Source organism: Callospermophilus lateralis, chromosome 10, assembly GCF_048772815.1.
Source record: "Callospermophilus lateralis isolate mCalLat2 chromosome 10, mCalLat2.hap1, whole genome shotgun sequence".
Lineage (NCBI taxonomy): Eukaryota > Metazoa > Chordata > Mammalia > Rodentia > Sciuridae > Callospermophilus > Callospermophilus lateralis.
In genome coordinates this window covers 79,583,426-79,599,213 of record NC_135314.1, presented here as the reverse complement: position 1 = coordinate 79,599,213, position 15,788 = coordinate 79,583,426, and the positions used below count along the sequence as shown (strand labels likewise).

Here is a 15,788-nt window from a genome sequence, read left to right as displayed (position 1 = left end):
CCATTCATTGTCCTACTCCCCCACCCGCCAAGCTATAACAGTGCTTATTCTCTTCATATATCTTTCATTTTGAATGCGTTCTTATTTTAAAGTAATAGACTCAAATACAGAAAAGTCTGTATGAGGATGTGCATTTTTTTCATGGTATTAAGGAAACTGGATTATGTTTAACTCAAAAGACCTAAGAATAGCTACTCACTTTTCTAATTTTTGTTTGGGTGTATTTTCAAACACACATGTAATTTTTTCCTTTTACCCTTGATTTGAACAGTTATAACAAATTTCTGTAATCCTGAAAATTGGTAATTCTGAAGCTAGTATTAAGATGTAGGATGTTGTTGTTTTTCCTACATTTATAAGTTGAGTTTATAACTGTCATTTTGGAATTTTTTCAAGTTATAATTATGCCCATACTCTATGATGTAGAAATTTGGGGATACAAATATTTCCTTTTCAAGTTTTGCAGTGTCTACAGAACTGAATTTTTGGAAGATCTTATTCATTCCTCAGTGGCAATGGGTAGAGCAAGATGGTAGCTGCCCATTCTGTTATGGGTGTTTATTAGTTCAGCACCAAGATTAAAATATTCTATTCTGGTGCTATTTATTTCCATATCATGTAGCACTACCCTTAATCAGCAATACCAGACTCTTACAAAGATTATAATCTTGAACTCTCTGCTTTCCAATATTTGTTAAAATTTGTACTCTTTGAAATATAATTCTCAGAGGTTTACATGTAACCATGCATATTATTCATTCCTTTAGTTAAAAGTACATGTTACCTTTGGATCCAGCTGGATCATCAATTTGTGAATATTAATGCAAGTACTTAAATTTAATATTTAGATTATTTGCTAAAATTATGGGAAGGTTTACAGCTACTTGATAGGGTTATTATGATTGAATAAAATAAATCACAGAAAATACCAAATGTACTCTTTAGAGTTAGCTATGTTTCTTGAATACATGCCTAACAGGTTTAAAAGTGATTCTGCCAGGCGCAATGGCACATGTCTGTAATCCAAGTAGATTGGGAGGCTGAAGCAGGAGGCTCACAAGTTCAAAAACAGCTTCATAAACTTAGTGAGACCCTGTCTCAAAATAAATAAAACTGGCTGAGGATTAAGAACTTCTGGATCCAATCCTTAGTTTCCCCTCCAAAAAAAGTGACCAGTTCTGCCTTAGGATAGCAGGGAGTTTTCATAAAGAGGGTAGCACCTAAATCCAAACATGAAGAATCAGTAGGAGTTTCCCACAAAGCAAAATGAGGTAAAAGCAATTTAGGAACAGCATGTGTAGAAGCATTGAGAAGCAGACAAAGGGGATAAGACGCTCAGAAATGGCCAGGGCCTACTTATGAACATTTACATATAAAACTGAGTAGTTTATATCTTATTTTAGAAATTAATGATACTTTGTCTATTTGGTTTTTTTGATATTTGTTTTCATTAATTATGAATTTTAGGAATAATAGAAAATCAAAAAATCATACAGATCTTTAATCGTGGTACTATTAGAACACTAATGGATAAAAAAAAATTAATTTATTTTTGAAAGTAGGTATAAAAATATTGAAAATAATGAGAAGTCATCTTTTTTTTACATAGAATGCAAAGGATATGAAGTATACATGCTGCTGAATTATGAGGAATATTTACCTTGAAAACTTAAATTTTAATTGGTCTTTTATATATAAAATTATTAAATGCTCTATGGATTATTAAGTGTATCTCTTCTAAGAAAAATATGAAAATTCATATTTGACAATACTTTGAAATAAAAGAACTACATAAAATACTTTTAATATTTATTTGCCACACATTGTGTCTCTAGGCAGAGCACAATGTGGTAGAATTTAAAAGCAAATCTAAATGTAAAGTAGTGATGTATCATTCTAAGCTAAATAGCTTCATGACTTTCACATAATATTTGGACCTATACATTAACCTCAATGAATGGATATACTTCTTTCATAGTGTACACGTTAGAGTTTCAGTTTTGTCATTAATTGATATAATTTTCCAAATATCTAATTAAAAAATAAATTATACATAGAGCAAGAAGTGGTTTGTTGGGGGAGGATACAAAATTTTATTTACAAATTATTCTATTACATACATTTTTAAAAGATTACATTCAAAGCATGTTTAGATTTATAATATGACTATAAATAAAAGTTAAAATTAATAGTGACACAATGGGTAAATGTTTTAAATTGTGTCTTTTTGTAAACATAGAAACATATTTTAATACAATATTAATGTCTAAGATTGTACTATTTTATTTGTACAAATGTATTTATTTTCCTTTGGTAAATACTATAGTCTTACTCATTTACAAAAGTATTTACCTAAATACTTTTAGATAGTTCAGTATGTGCTTTTAATATTTCTTTGACTCAGGTTAGCATACCTCCTTCATAAGCTCAAACATGAATAAATTTTCTTTCTATTAGGAAACTATACCAGTGCTTCCTGGTTAGTCATTAAACTAATGAAGGTAGTAACTTCTGAACTGGTCAAATAGAATTTTAAAGCAACACTCTTTCATAACTTTCTATCCTCAGATCAAAACTTTTTTTGTTCTTAAGATCAAAAGACTGCATCAGCAAACCACCATTAGCAATAGAGTTAAAAATGTGAACAATACTTTTTCAGTTAATATGAAAAAGGCCCATTTATCAGTTAACATATTTTATAATTATAAACATAAAATATAAATTTACATCATGTGAAGCAGTATCTGAGATATTACCCTTAAGCTTGTTCTCCTCCTGATTTAGCCTTTATTTAAGGATGTTCTGCACAGTGCTAGTATCCCTCCAGTTGCTTTTGGGAAAATAAGATCTTTTGAACAAATGTTGTGGAAATGGTAGAGTCAACAAAGTGAAGCAATCTTGTTACATTTTGTCTCAAGCATCAGTCTGCCAATGGAGTCTTACTCAAGCACCAAACTCAATTTGATTTGGTGACACTTGGGATTAAACACACTATACAGATATATTTGAGGAACACATTTATGTTTTTAAAATTTTACATAAAAACCGAAAACAAAATAAAATGGAATAAAAATCATGTATGATTGGTTTCTGCTATTCAGGAAGATGGGAGCCTGCCATGCCAAAGGCTTTCCTGAGCAGGGAAGAGACACTATTGCTGGAAGCTTCTGATAAGTTTCACTGTTAAAAAAACTATTTCTTTATTCTTTAGAAGTGTTAAGAGGAAATCAAAATTGAAGCAAAGAAGTGTTTTCTAGTAGAAACACTAGTAGAAAATAACATTATAGATAAACTAATAGAAGTAATGCAGTTAGACTTATTATATGAGGAGTTTGAAAACTTGCTAGTTGCAAATTAGAAAAATTTCCATTTCTTCTTGTAAAGTTAGTCTGCAGAGTGAAGGGTGGAGAATGTTTTTCTTAGGTGAATTGGTTGTTTTGTTAAAGAAAAAAAAAATCAACATGAGGAAATCCCTGAGAGTTTTTAATACAAATGTCTCCAAAAGGATTATTTCTGCCAGGTTATTTTTTCAACATGTCACATAATCTTTGTATAATTTACAAATGATAACAAAGCAATCAGGCCACATTCATAAAAGCCCAGTGACACATAATTTAGTGAATCTGAGGATTAGAATTAATTGTCTCTCTTTGTTCCAAGTTCTAAATCTTAGTAAATGATTCACTGCATGTCATTACAGCTTAATATTTGCATGAAATCACAGTTTAGCTGGCATAATTTAACAGCAATTAAAAAGCTATTTAATCGTCATGCAAATTGGTATGAGGGCCCTTGAGTAAGAGGGGTGTCGGTCTTTCTGTTTTTTTCTAAGTATCTCCAGGCGGACGGTTATATACTTGTAGACACCCATAACATAATTGATAACATTCTCCCTAGTTGTCTAGATATAAGTGAATAATAATTCAGTTTCTCCATTATAAATAAGAGGAAAAACCAACAATATGAATATGTCATTCTGTAGGAAGACATTATTATGATAATGATAATGAATTTTTATCTCCCAGGCATAAGTCTAGGTTTAAGTAAAAACCACTTTTGCCCCTGTGCTCAAGTTCATTATCTTCTCCATGTTTTCCTTATTGGAGGCAGACATTTCTCTAAACCCTCTGGAATACAAAATGGCATAACTCTAGACACCCAGCACCTTTTAGAAACACTACCCATCACACTTCTAGGTCTAGTTGTAGATAACATGAATACAGGTGGCTGAGGCACCTATCCTAAAGATTGCTGAAATGAGGATCTAGCAGAAAGAAAAAGGAAAATATAGCACTTCTTTATATCTCAAAGTCAATCACATGGATTTATAGGTAATATTATGCTACTTTAACTCCAAGTAACAGATCTCACTGCTGTTTCCCCTCTTATTCAGACCATTGCAGTTGAAATGTTATTCTTAAAACACATTCCTTCCATGCATAAAATCTGTTTCTTCCTGTTGTGCATAGGAAAATTTCCATGTTCATTTCAGTAAGTTTAGTAGTCCAGCATAATATAGCCTTTTCCTGTTCTGTAAAACTCATTCCACATACTCTAGCCACATTGCTTTTCTGCCAATCCCATGACTGTTTAAAGATCTTTCCTGACAGAAAACAATAGCCTTTTAATTTCTAACATTCCTCCCATTCCTCTGCATACCCTTCCCCTCACACCTACAGGGCTTCCATAGAATGTGGAAAAAGTGGGAGTCCTACTGAAAGTTTCTATTTCAATTCCCATCCTTTAATTTCTATGATTATATTTTTTATAATTTACATTTCATTTGTTTGTTTATATGCATATGTTTATCTAACCAGTCCATTAAATGTAAATAACAATAAAGAAGCAATAAAGTCTGCCATGTTTTACCACACTTGAGTTGAAAATCTACCATAATATCTACCTCATAGTAGTCACTAAACAAAATATTTATTTAATGAATGAATGACTATAGCTTGAAATCCAAAAGAAGCCTACACAAAATTCTAATTTCTAGAGAGCATGTCACAGAAGAACTCTTTTCCATTTTCTAAGTAGATTTTCTTGGCCACAGAAATTTAGAGAGTTGATTTAGACTTCTTAAGCAAATCCTTTCAAATTATGGCACAAATTTGTTGTTTGTTCAGCCACTTGTACAGTGAGTTATTTTTTAAAATATTCATTGTAAGCGCTGCTCTCACAGCCTATGAATTCAGTGGTGCTTCACACAGAGCCCTTAGCACAGTGCCTGACACTGAGTAGACCTTCAGGTAATATATGATCAGTGAATGATAGGAAACTGAAGTTTGAAGGACTCAGATAAGTCTAAATGATTATTGGCATAATTTTAAAAGAATGGGCTAATGAAAGGCTGTTAAGGATTCTACATAGTGTGATCTGTCTGGAAAACTAGAGAGAAAGAAAATGCTCGCTCACTCCTAGACAGTTTGGTTTAGGGGCAGACATTTAGTGACATAATTATTTGTGTTTATTAAAGGTCTAGTGACCATATATTATTTTTTTAAGAGAGAGAGAGAGAGAGAGAGAGAGAGAGCGAGAGAGAGTTTTTTAATATTTATATTTTAGTTTTCGGTGGACACAGCATCTTTATTTTATTTTTATGTGGTGATGAGGATCAAACCCAGTGCCCCGTGCATGCCAGGCAAGCGTGCTACCGCTTGAGCCACATCCCCACCCTGACCATATATTATTTATAGCTCCTTTTTATCCCTGCCATATTATGCTTATATATCTTCAAATAGACAAGGCACTCATAAAGGGTTTTTGCTGCCCCAATTTCCATTTCTCTTCTTGATTTTCTGCCCTCTCTAAATTCATGTTCATTTATTCTCAATCTTTGGAGAATAGAATCTGAGTGATTGTTAAAGGTAATAAATGGAGATTTTAGCTACATACCAACCATAGTATGAAGATTGAAAATCTGAACACCCTGTATTGTGCATGTGCATGTTTTTAATTTTTCAAATTTTGAAATTAATGATATATTTAGTAAGATAATAATTGAAGCCATCATGTAATTCAAAACAATTTTTGATTTATATTCTTCAGTCAGCAAATTTGAGAAATATAGTTACCATATCTTTTGGAGATTTGCTATATTTGGCATTTAATATTGGAATTCATACACCCAAAGTTAGACTACAGACTGCCTTCACCTTCTAAAGACTCTTTCCTCACTAGGCATAATCAGATATGTTTAATCATATAATCTTTATAATTTCTATTAGAAAAAGAGCTATAAAAGACCATCAAATACTTGTTGATGAAGTTTTCAATTTAGCAGCATGATTGATTGTCCTATACGTGTACATTTGTTTTTTTTAATTGCTTTTCTCTAGGGCCACCTTCAGCTCCTAGGAATGTGGTTTTTAACATCAATGAAACAGCCCTTATTTTGGAATGGAGCCCACCAAGTGATACAGGAGGGAGGAAAGATCTCACATACAGTGTAATCTGTAAGAAATGTGGCTTAGACCCCAGCCAGTGTGAGGACTGTGGTGGAGGACTCCGCTTCATCCCAAGACACACTGGCCTGATCAACAATTCCGTGGTAGTACTTGACTTTGTGTCTCACGTGAATTACACCTTTGAAATAGAAGCCACGAATGGAGTTTCCGAGTTGAGTTTTTCTCCCAAACCGTTCACAGCTATTACAGTGACTACGGATCAAGATGGTAAGTTCCAATGCTATTCTCTCAAAAGATTCATAATTCCTTGGGCTGGAGTTGTGGCTCAAGTGGTAGAGCACTTTCCTAGCATGTTCGAGGCACTGGGTTTGATTCTCAGAACCACATATAAATAAATAAATAAATAAGTCTATCAATATCTAATTAAAAAACATTTTAAAAAATATTCATGATTTCTTTTTATGTACAGTATCCCTGATGGACCTACACTCTAGGCACAGTGCAAACATATATGCTATGCAGGACAAAACAAGAATTTTTGGTTTATGTTCTTGTTCTTAACACATACAATGATATTTTTGATATTTCTTCTTAGCAATAAGGTTAATAAGATAAAATGCTTCTCCCTAATATGTATGTATTTATTTTTAATATAATCATATAACAATATATTTTAATAAGTCCTTAAAACATCAAACATCAGTCATAAATAATGTTACTAAATGAATTGAATTTTAATTGCCTCTCATGCTGCTATTCCTTTTCCATGTCAAAAAAGCTAATAGTAAGAAGTTATTTTAATTACAAGTCTTCTATGTATTGTAAAAGCATTCCAGCCAGCCTTATCCACTCTAAAAAAATAGCAAAAATTCATACTGTGTGTGTATGTATGTGTATGTATATGTGTATACACACACACAGTATGCATATATGTTATATAGAGAGAATATGCAAATGCTATTTGTTTATAGTTAGTGAAAAATAAACTGTTTTAAAAATCTGTTAAATTCAATTAGATATTCCCTTTATAACCCTATAAATTTTTTATTGTGCTGTTGTCAACCATAAAAACTTTCATGATTTTTATGTGTATACATAATATTTTTGAACATTATATAGGAAAAGCTTCAGAGATAAAAAGAAAACTTTTTTAAGGTGTGTTTACAAATTATAAGGCTACATGAGTGATTATCTTACAGCAGAAGGTTTTATGAATAAGGCTATACATTGAGCTCAGTGGTAGAGTACTTGCCTGCCATGCATGAGGACTTGGATTCAGTCCTAACACCTCCTAAAATGAAAGATATTATAAATGAGCACATGGATATGATATCAATTTATAAAGACAAAACTAGTTTTATGCACCATTTTAGTTTGCTAGGGAAAGTAATAGCAAATACAACATAAAAATACAACATTCATACTGTGTGCGTATGTATGTGTATGTACATAAAAAGTAGACATTTATATGTACATAAAAAGTATACATTTATTTCTGACAGTTTTGTAGGCTCATAGTCCAACATCAAGTTGTCAGCAGGGTTGATTTCATTCTGAGGCTTCTCCCTTGGCATATATAAAGGTGACTATTTTTTCACACACCTTCACAAGATTTTTCTAATATACTCTACTTATAAACATGTCAGATATTAGGTCTCACTCAGAGAACCTCATTTTACCTTAATTACTCTTTATGCCCTATCTCTACATATGGTGCTGAAGTTTAGGAATTCCACATGAATTTTAAGGGGAAGAAGGATGTGCACAATTCAACCCAAATGTAATCTAACAGCAGATAGTTGTTTTTAAAAAACCAAATTGAATGTGTTGGAATACTACTCAATATTAAAAATGAATCAAGTATTGATACATGCAAGTTAGATGGGCCTCAAGATACTGGGCTAATTGAAAATACTAATTTTGAAAAGATGCATACTATGTAATTCTACTCATAGAACATTCTTAAAATAGCATATCTGTAGAGATGGAGAATAACAGATTAGTGATTTTTCCAGAGTTTAGAGATTTGGGGGAGACTGATGGTGATATATAAAGGGATAGCGGGAAGGAGCCCTCTGGGGATGACACATTTGTATATCTTGATTGTGGTGGTAGTTTCAGGAAGCTATGTATGTCATAATGCACATAGAGTTACACCACCTCACACACACACATACTACACAAACAATCTGGATTGTACTAATATCAGCTTTCAGTTTTCTTGTTGTACTATGCAAATAGTTGACATTGGAAGAAGCTGAACAAAGGATGTACAGGATTTTCCTATTTTATTTAGTTTACAAATTTCTTTGAACCTAAAATTACTTTACAACACAAAGTTTAAAATGTTATTTAAACCTACAAAGTTTATGGGAAAAAAACCTCAAAATTTTACTAAAAGCATATGAAATGGATGTGAAGTTAATTCAAAATACATGGAAATCCGCTTGCTGATAATCTGCAGAAATGCCTGTAATAAATAAAGCAAAGCCAAATACTATTGTACAATTACAGTTTCTGTATTTACTAAGAAATTTCCCCTTTCATTTGAAAAATAGCTTTACATCATAGAATTTGATTTAAATTTATTCAAAATGGAATACTCATTTTATTTTTTTATTGCCCATTCTCTTTAGTAGGTATAAAACTTTGTTAACTGTGACATCATTGAAAAGCACATTAGGGTCTTCTGTTACTCTATGCTCTAGCAGTTTATTTCTGAGACCTTTATTGCTGTCACCTAAAATAAAAGTATATCCCAGTTAGTTAGGTAAAGTGGCACATTCTTATAATCCCAGCATATCTGGAGGCTGAGGCAGGAAGATCACAGGTTCAAAGACAGTCTCAGCAAATTAGCAAGAAACCTAGTTAGACCCTACTTCAAAATAAAAAAAAATAAAAAGGGCTTGGTATGTGGTTTAATGTTAAGTGCCCTTGGGTTCAATCCCTGGAACCTAAAAAGAAAAAAAATATATATACATATATATATACACACACACATATGTATGTATGTATATACATTATACATATATATATTATACATATATTTTACATACATATACATATGTATATATACATACATGTATATATACATATACACATGTATATATATATTATACCATATATCATATACATATAGAATACATATAAAATATATATATATATACACATATGAAAATATATATATCCATCTCAGTATAACCATTCTTAGCTATGGGGTGAAAATAATTAAATTTAGGACATAACAATACATCTTTAATGTGAAAATGCAAATATATTTACATAATTTCAAACAGATACAGTATCCTTTCATTCTAGGATTATAAAACAGTCTAATCTACCTTTCAACTAATTAGAATAGAATATAAGTTGGTTTTCAATTTTAAAATGAGCTATTTCATTAGAAGTACATTAATGTATATAAAAAATATATATTGATCTTGAAATAAAATACAGTATTTACATACTGAGACTATTTATTCTGAAAGGATGATATCATTAAATAACCCTCACCAGTACATCCTAGTTGAAAAATATTAAGAAATCATTATTGTTAGTTTGACTTTATTGTAGATATAAATAGTAATTAAGAATATATATATATATATATATATATATATATATATATATATATATAAATTTTGTTGGAAAATGCATAAAAATCCTCAACTAAAACTGCCACATATATATTTAATAAAATATGATGGCCAGCCTTATTTCTGAACAACTACCCCCACGTGATGATAATAAGAAGGCTTCTTTGTGTCTGAGATTCTGAGAGAATCACATCTGTGAAAATGCAGATGTTCCAGGCAAGGGTAAGATATGAAATAATTAAATTTGTGAGTATGCCACATGTTATTCAAAATGGTCAGGACTCAGTGTTGAATTTAAAAGGAGTTTATAAAAACCTGAGTGTCCTAGAACCAAATCTCAATTGTCATCATTGTGTACAAGCCTTTAATAAGATAATTTCACAACTCAAATAGAGGAAAGGATTTACTGTCACTTCACTTGGAGTGTCTTTGAGAAAGAATTCTCTTTCAAGTGAGTGAGAGGCAATTCCCATAGTTATCTGAAACATTTCACAACTTCATTGGATCAAAGTGACCACAGAAAAATGGTTTGCTTTTTATTCTGTAGATTCCATATCATTAATTTTTGCTAAATGGACAGTGATAAGAGTGATTCAGAAATTGTCAACACATTCAACATATTTTTGAGTATATTCCTTTTGTAGAATGTCTAGTGGGCCCTCATGAACTTTAAAGTCTGGAAAGGCCAATAATGAATAATTTCACACACAAAAAAATGTAATTAGTACTGTGTGAATTCAGCTAAAGAGAAACCCCAGAATGCTGGAGGATAAGAGTAGATCTTCCCAAGAAAGTAATATTTAGATTGGGTTTTGTTCTGAGGGATGAGTGGAATGTGATAAGGCAAAATGAGCCTTGGATAAAAATAAGGAATTCTAAATAAAAGGAACAACACAAGGTCTGAGAAATTGAGGAACTAGACTGTTGATGTATTCACACACACACACACACACACACACACACACATATACATATATATATATATATATATATATATATATATATATAGGTATATGTATGTATATATATATACATATATATATACCCACACAAATATAACGTGATATTTTAATATTATATATTATATGTATTTTTGTATTATGTATAATGTATGTTTTATATATTATATGTATATATTTTATATTTCACAAAGGTAAAACAGGTTTAGGGAGAGGATCTAAAAAGTTAATATAAAATTTGGTGTCTGTAAAATAGATGAAACAAGTTAGGAAATCAACAATTGATTAGAAGACAGTGATACATTGCAAGAACCACAGGTGGAGAAAAGAAAGCAGAATAATAAAATTGTTCATGAGGTCATACTTGTATGAGCATTGAAGAAAACTATTAGACAACAAAAATTATAGATAATTGTATTAGTAATGTTTTTCTACTGTATGTGTGCATAGTGTGGGACATGAAACTAAAGAAGAAGTTTGTGCTGGTTTGCCTTTTCTTTCCAATGAGTTTATTTTCTCATATTTAAAAAATATTAAGAAAACCACATTAAACAATCCTGACTTCATTGTTTGCTGTCTGTTTATAATTAAACCAATGCTTTAAGAAAGGTCTTTCCAAATCACATAGAAAAACAGCTGTAGTTAGGAGCAATATTCCTTGATTATTTTATTCCAGTTGGATAAATAAGATTATAGAATTAAGACTATGACTCTCATAATTAGGAATCTTTGCAATAAATCTTAATTAACCAACTTCCCCAATTCCTTAGAGCGATGTTTGTAACCTTCCTTTTTCACAGTTTATTTAAATGTGCTTGAAAGGTGTTTCATTAGAGAGCAAAACAAGAAAGCAACACCTAGAAAACACTTGATTTTAATCTTTGGTGCATGATAAGAAAACTAAGGTGTGTAGTTCAGTAAAAAGTAATTATTCAGGTAGTAAGCAGTAAAGGAAAGTGTTAATCATGGATAGTCAACCTGAAACAAATTATGTTTATAGAAATCCTGACATATGCAAAAACCTTTAAGGAGTATGTTCAAAGTGAAAGACATGCTAAATTACAAACCAATTCTGCTGATATTTGCTAAAGGGTCTTTAAAGCAATTATTGTCAAAAGCAACTTGTCTGACTCATGGCCTTCTTAAAATAATACAACACCCCTGTCTCTGACCTTGGGTGACTATATAGGTTTGCCTTAGGCTCACATATGATTGCAGATCTCATATAATTCTACTATCAGCAATAATTAATTGAACTGACATTGAAAATAGATTTAAATCAACAAAAGTCTCTATATATTCATAAACTTGATATTTTTTTGATGTACAGTTCACTGCATTTTGGAAATACCTTCTATTTCAAATGCCAATTAGGGACGCTGTACATATTCATTCATTTTTATGCCAGTATTTTAATACAATTTATTTCTGAGTATCTCTCACAATCCCTATCATCCTCAGAAATACTGATAGTGTTCTAAAACTTGTGCAACTCTATTCAAATTAACAAAATAAGCATGAAAGTTTTAAATGGTTATTAGTAATGCATTAAACATAAACCAGTGGCATAAGTTTTGTTTTGTTTTTGAAAATAGGAAATAGTTATGATTTTTTACCTAAGAGAAATGCTATATTATTTGTATTTTTCTTATTTCTTATACATAAGCAAATTATAACTTCATAAGTTACAGACACCTTATATTGATATATAAGATTTTCCTATCTCCTAAGGCAAAGTATTATTCCCTGAAAAGTGCATTTAATATTTTATTTATGTAAGACAATTGAAATGTCTGTCGAGTTAATCATTGTTAAATGATTTTATGGTGCTACTAAATATTAAATTAAATAAAATCTGGATATTTATAGGCTTAATTTTTCCCCTATGAAATATCATTTTATTTCTAGGTCTAATGTCATTTGTTGTTATGTGTCTTTTGAGGAACTGAATGATATATAAAAAAGGACCTAAGGCCTTAGAAATTAATATGCTGAGGATTAGTCAGTGACTTAGCTCCTAGCCAGCAGCTGGAGAAATTGAACCCCTGTCCCAAAAAGTTGTGTACAATACCAAACCAGCTGCTCTTTATTGAATATTTACTGTCACTGGGAACTGTTCTATGTGCTGAGCATATAAAAATATAAGGGAATAAATAAAGAGTTAACAGTTAATAATGTCTGCCTTTGTAGACATACTATTTTAGTGGTGAGTTGTGATATATCACATGAAGAATTAAATAGAGTAAGAAATTTTAAAGTAAATGGAAGAGAGGGGTTATGAAAGGAAACCAAAATATCCCTTGATAACATGATACTTGAACAGGTCATGATTCGAGGAGAATATATTTCATTTTTAATATTCCAGGCACTGTGCAGAAAAAGGGCAAAGCCTTAAATTCAAGCAAAAATGGGTCTGAAAAGTAACAAGAAACGATTACTGCCTATGTAGTCTTTGGCATATACTGAATTTCATGCACATTAAATCCTCTGAGGCTGTGCCTGCAGAATTTTCAGCAACAGGTTTAAATCAACACTAACCCATTCTTTAGCAGCAATCATGCTTTCTTCTTGGTGATCATACATTCCTAGAGAAATGTGTTTACTCCCGAACTTGATTTAGGCCACTTGCTTTTACAGTCATCAGTTGTTTTCTTTGAGAAATTCTCATTTGCACATTTTGCAGGAAAGATAACTCAGTATTTTCTTTCGTATAAAATAATAGATACAATTGCTGTTTTGTTGATTTTTCTATTGCATTGACAATTTTAATGGTATAGTAGGAATTGATTAGTAAAATGCTTTAAATCTTGTAAAAAATGAGTGTGGTTAGTAGATGTTTAACTAAATTGAACATTAGTGTATATGAACATGTTCTGTGTATTCTATACCCATCATAGGATGTAAGGTTCCACTTTATGGTGAGACAATTGTCTAAAAAGCTCTTTAGCCCAATTTCAGTGCAATTTGTTGTTTCGAAAATGGAAGCTAATTTGATTTCATTAACTAAACACTGACTACAAAACAGTTAAAATAACTCTTTCATATGTAGTTACTATTAAACAGTGGGTTTTTAAAATATGTTTTCTAAAAGACTATTATTTTGAAATAAGTATTAATAAGGATTAAATGCACATTATTGTGTAGAAGTAAAATGGAAAGATTTTCAAGGTTGACAGAGATTCTGATTATCAATAAAATGTGATATTTCTTTATACTTACTAATTTATAACTTGAAATGTAATGATTGAAAAACTAATTGCTGATCTTTAATCAAATGAATTCCATATAGCATCTTCAGATTAAATAGTGTTTTTTTCTTCCATGTATTCCTCAGTACTTTTCTGTTGGTTTGGATTCTAAAACAGTCAGTTCCATCTACATAATTTGTGATGCCCAGTGAAAAGGGAAAATGCAGGACCCTTTGTTCAAAAAGCAAGAAAAAAGGGCCATAAAAGGTACTAAAATATAAATCTCTTATGTTTATCATGGTGCTACTTATTTCCCATTTAATGTCCATATTTGTTAAAAAAAAGTAAAATCATAAATTATTAGCATAAAATTTACCATTGACCTTTAAACAACTCAATGTCACTATTAAATGCTAATATAAAAGCATCTGTCTCATACAAAATAATTGAAATTACACTATTCATTTTTCTGTAGTCAACCAACCCCCAACACTTGCCCACAAAATTGTCTCAAGTAGGTTAGAATAGAGAAATGTCAGCCAGACACATGAAGATTAAAAGGAAGAAGATAGTCCCTGAGAAACTGAGACCACACATGGAGCACTCCCTCAGTACTAATCATACTCAAGCAGGAGAATGAAGATGCTCCCAGGTTCCCAGGGATCCTTCCTCATGAAGCCTCTTCAACTGAAAACAAAAGCCACCAATGGTCTTTACACCTCTTCCCTAGAGCTGCTCTTCCCTGGAATAGGTTGGGTGAAAGGGACATCCCTACAGACATGACATCTGCATGACACATACCTAGATATCCAAGGTCTAGCAGACCCAACCTAGACCTTCCATAATGTCCATATCCCATTATGTCCATATCTGCAACTGGAAGCAGGGTGCATCCCAAGAATGCTGTCCACCATCTGTGAGATCAACACATTTGCTAACCCACATGGATTAACCCATTGGACAGGGTCAGGGATTGGAAGACTGCATGGCTGAGAGGAGGGGAGTATGCCTGGGAGAACCCATCCTGTGGCTATGGTAAGAGGATTGCCTGGAACGTGGTCTTCAATCTCCCAGTACATGTTCCATAGACTCATTCGGCGGCTTAACTTACAAAACATTGAGTGGAAACATAAAAACTATTAAGGCTGTAACTGGGCATTAAACCCACTGTGCTTGTGGGAGCTCTGCAACTGCACAGGTCATACAGTCATGAGGCCAGTCCTGAAAACATTTTACAGAAGAGTAATGCCATTGCTTTTCCAACTAACTCCTGTGTATTACTCAGCAAACACATTCAGTGACTGTGACACTCCAAGATACATGTTTGAGTGAGACATAGTGCCTTCTATGGAACAGCTGGAAGCCCACTCTTTGAGATGTGAAAGTGAGAGCCTGACTTAAAAAAAAAAAAGACTAAACTAAATATATGATATCAGATTCAATATACATTTTCAAGAACTGAATGCCCAAAATATTACTCAGTATGCAATGCCCTGAATGAAGTAATAAATTATTAAATAGTGATATGACAGTGAATGCTGACGTTTCACTTACCTATTTTTATGAAAGAAAGCCTAGTTGTTTGACTTTACATTTATTCTGTTAGGCAGTCAGCAAAGCTTTTAGTAATAAAAGGTT

General features: G+C 31.7%; 1 protein-coding gene across 1 annotated transcript in view; it reads left to right on the top strand.

Moving 5' to 3' along the window:
* Epha6 (EPH receptor A6) overlaps nucleotides 1-15,788 on the top strand; it is a 785,836-nt gene that overhangs the window by 332,634 nt on the left and 437,414 nt on the right. The window contains exon 5 of the mRNA XM_076868894.2: nucleotides 6,339-6,674. Within this exon, the coding sequence (XP_076725009.1) occupies nucleotides 6,339-6,674 (336 nt within the window). The remainder of the gene's footprint in view (nucleotides 1-6,338; nucleotides 6,675-15,788) is intronic.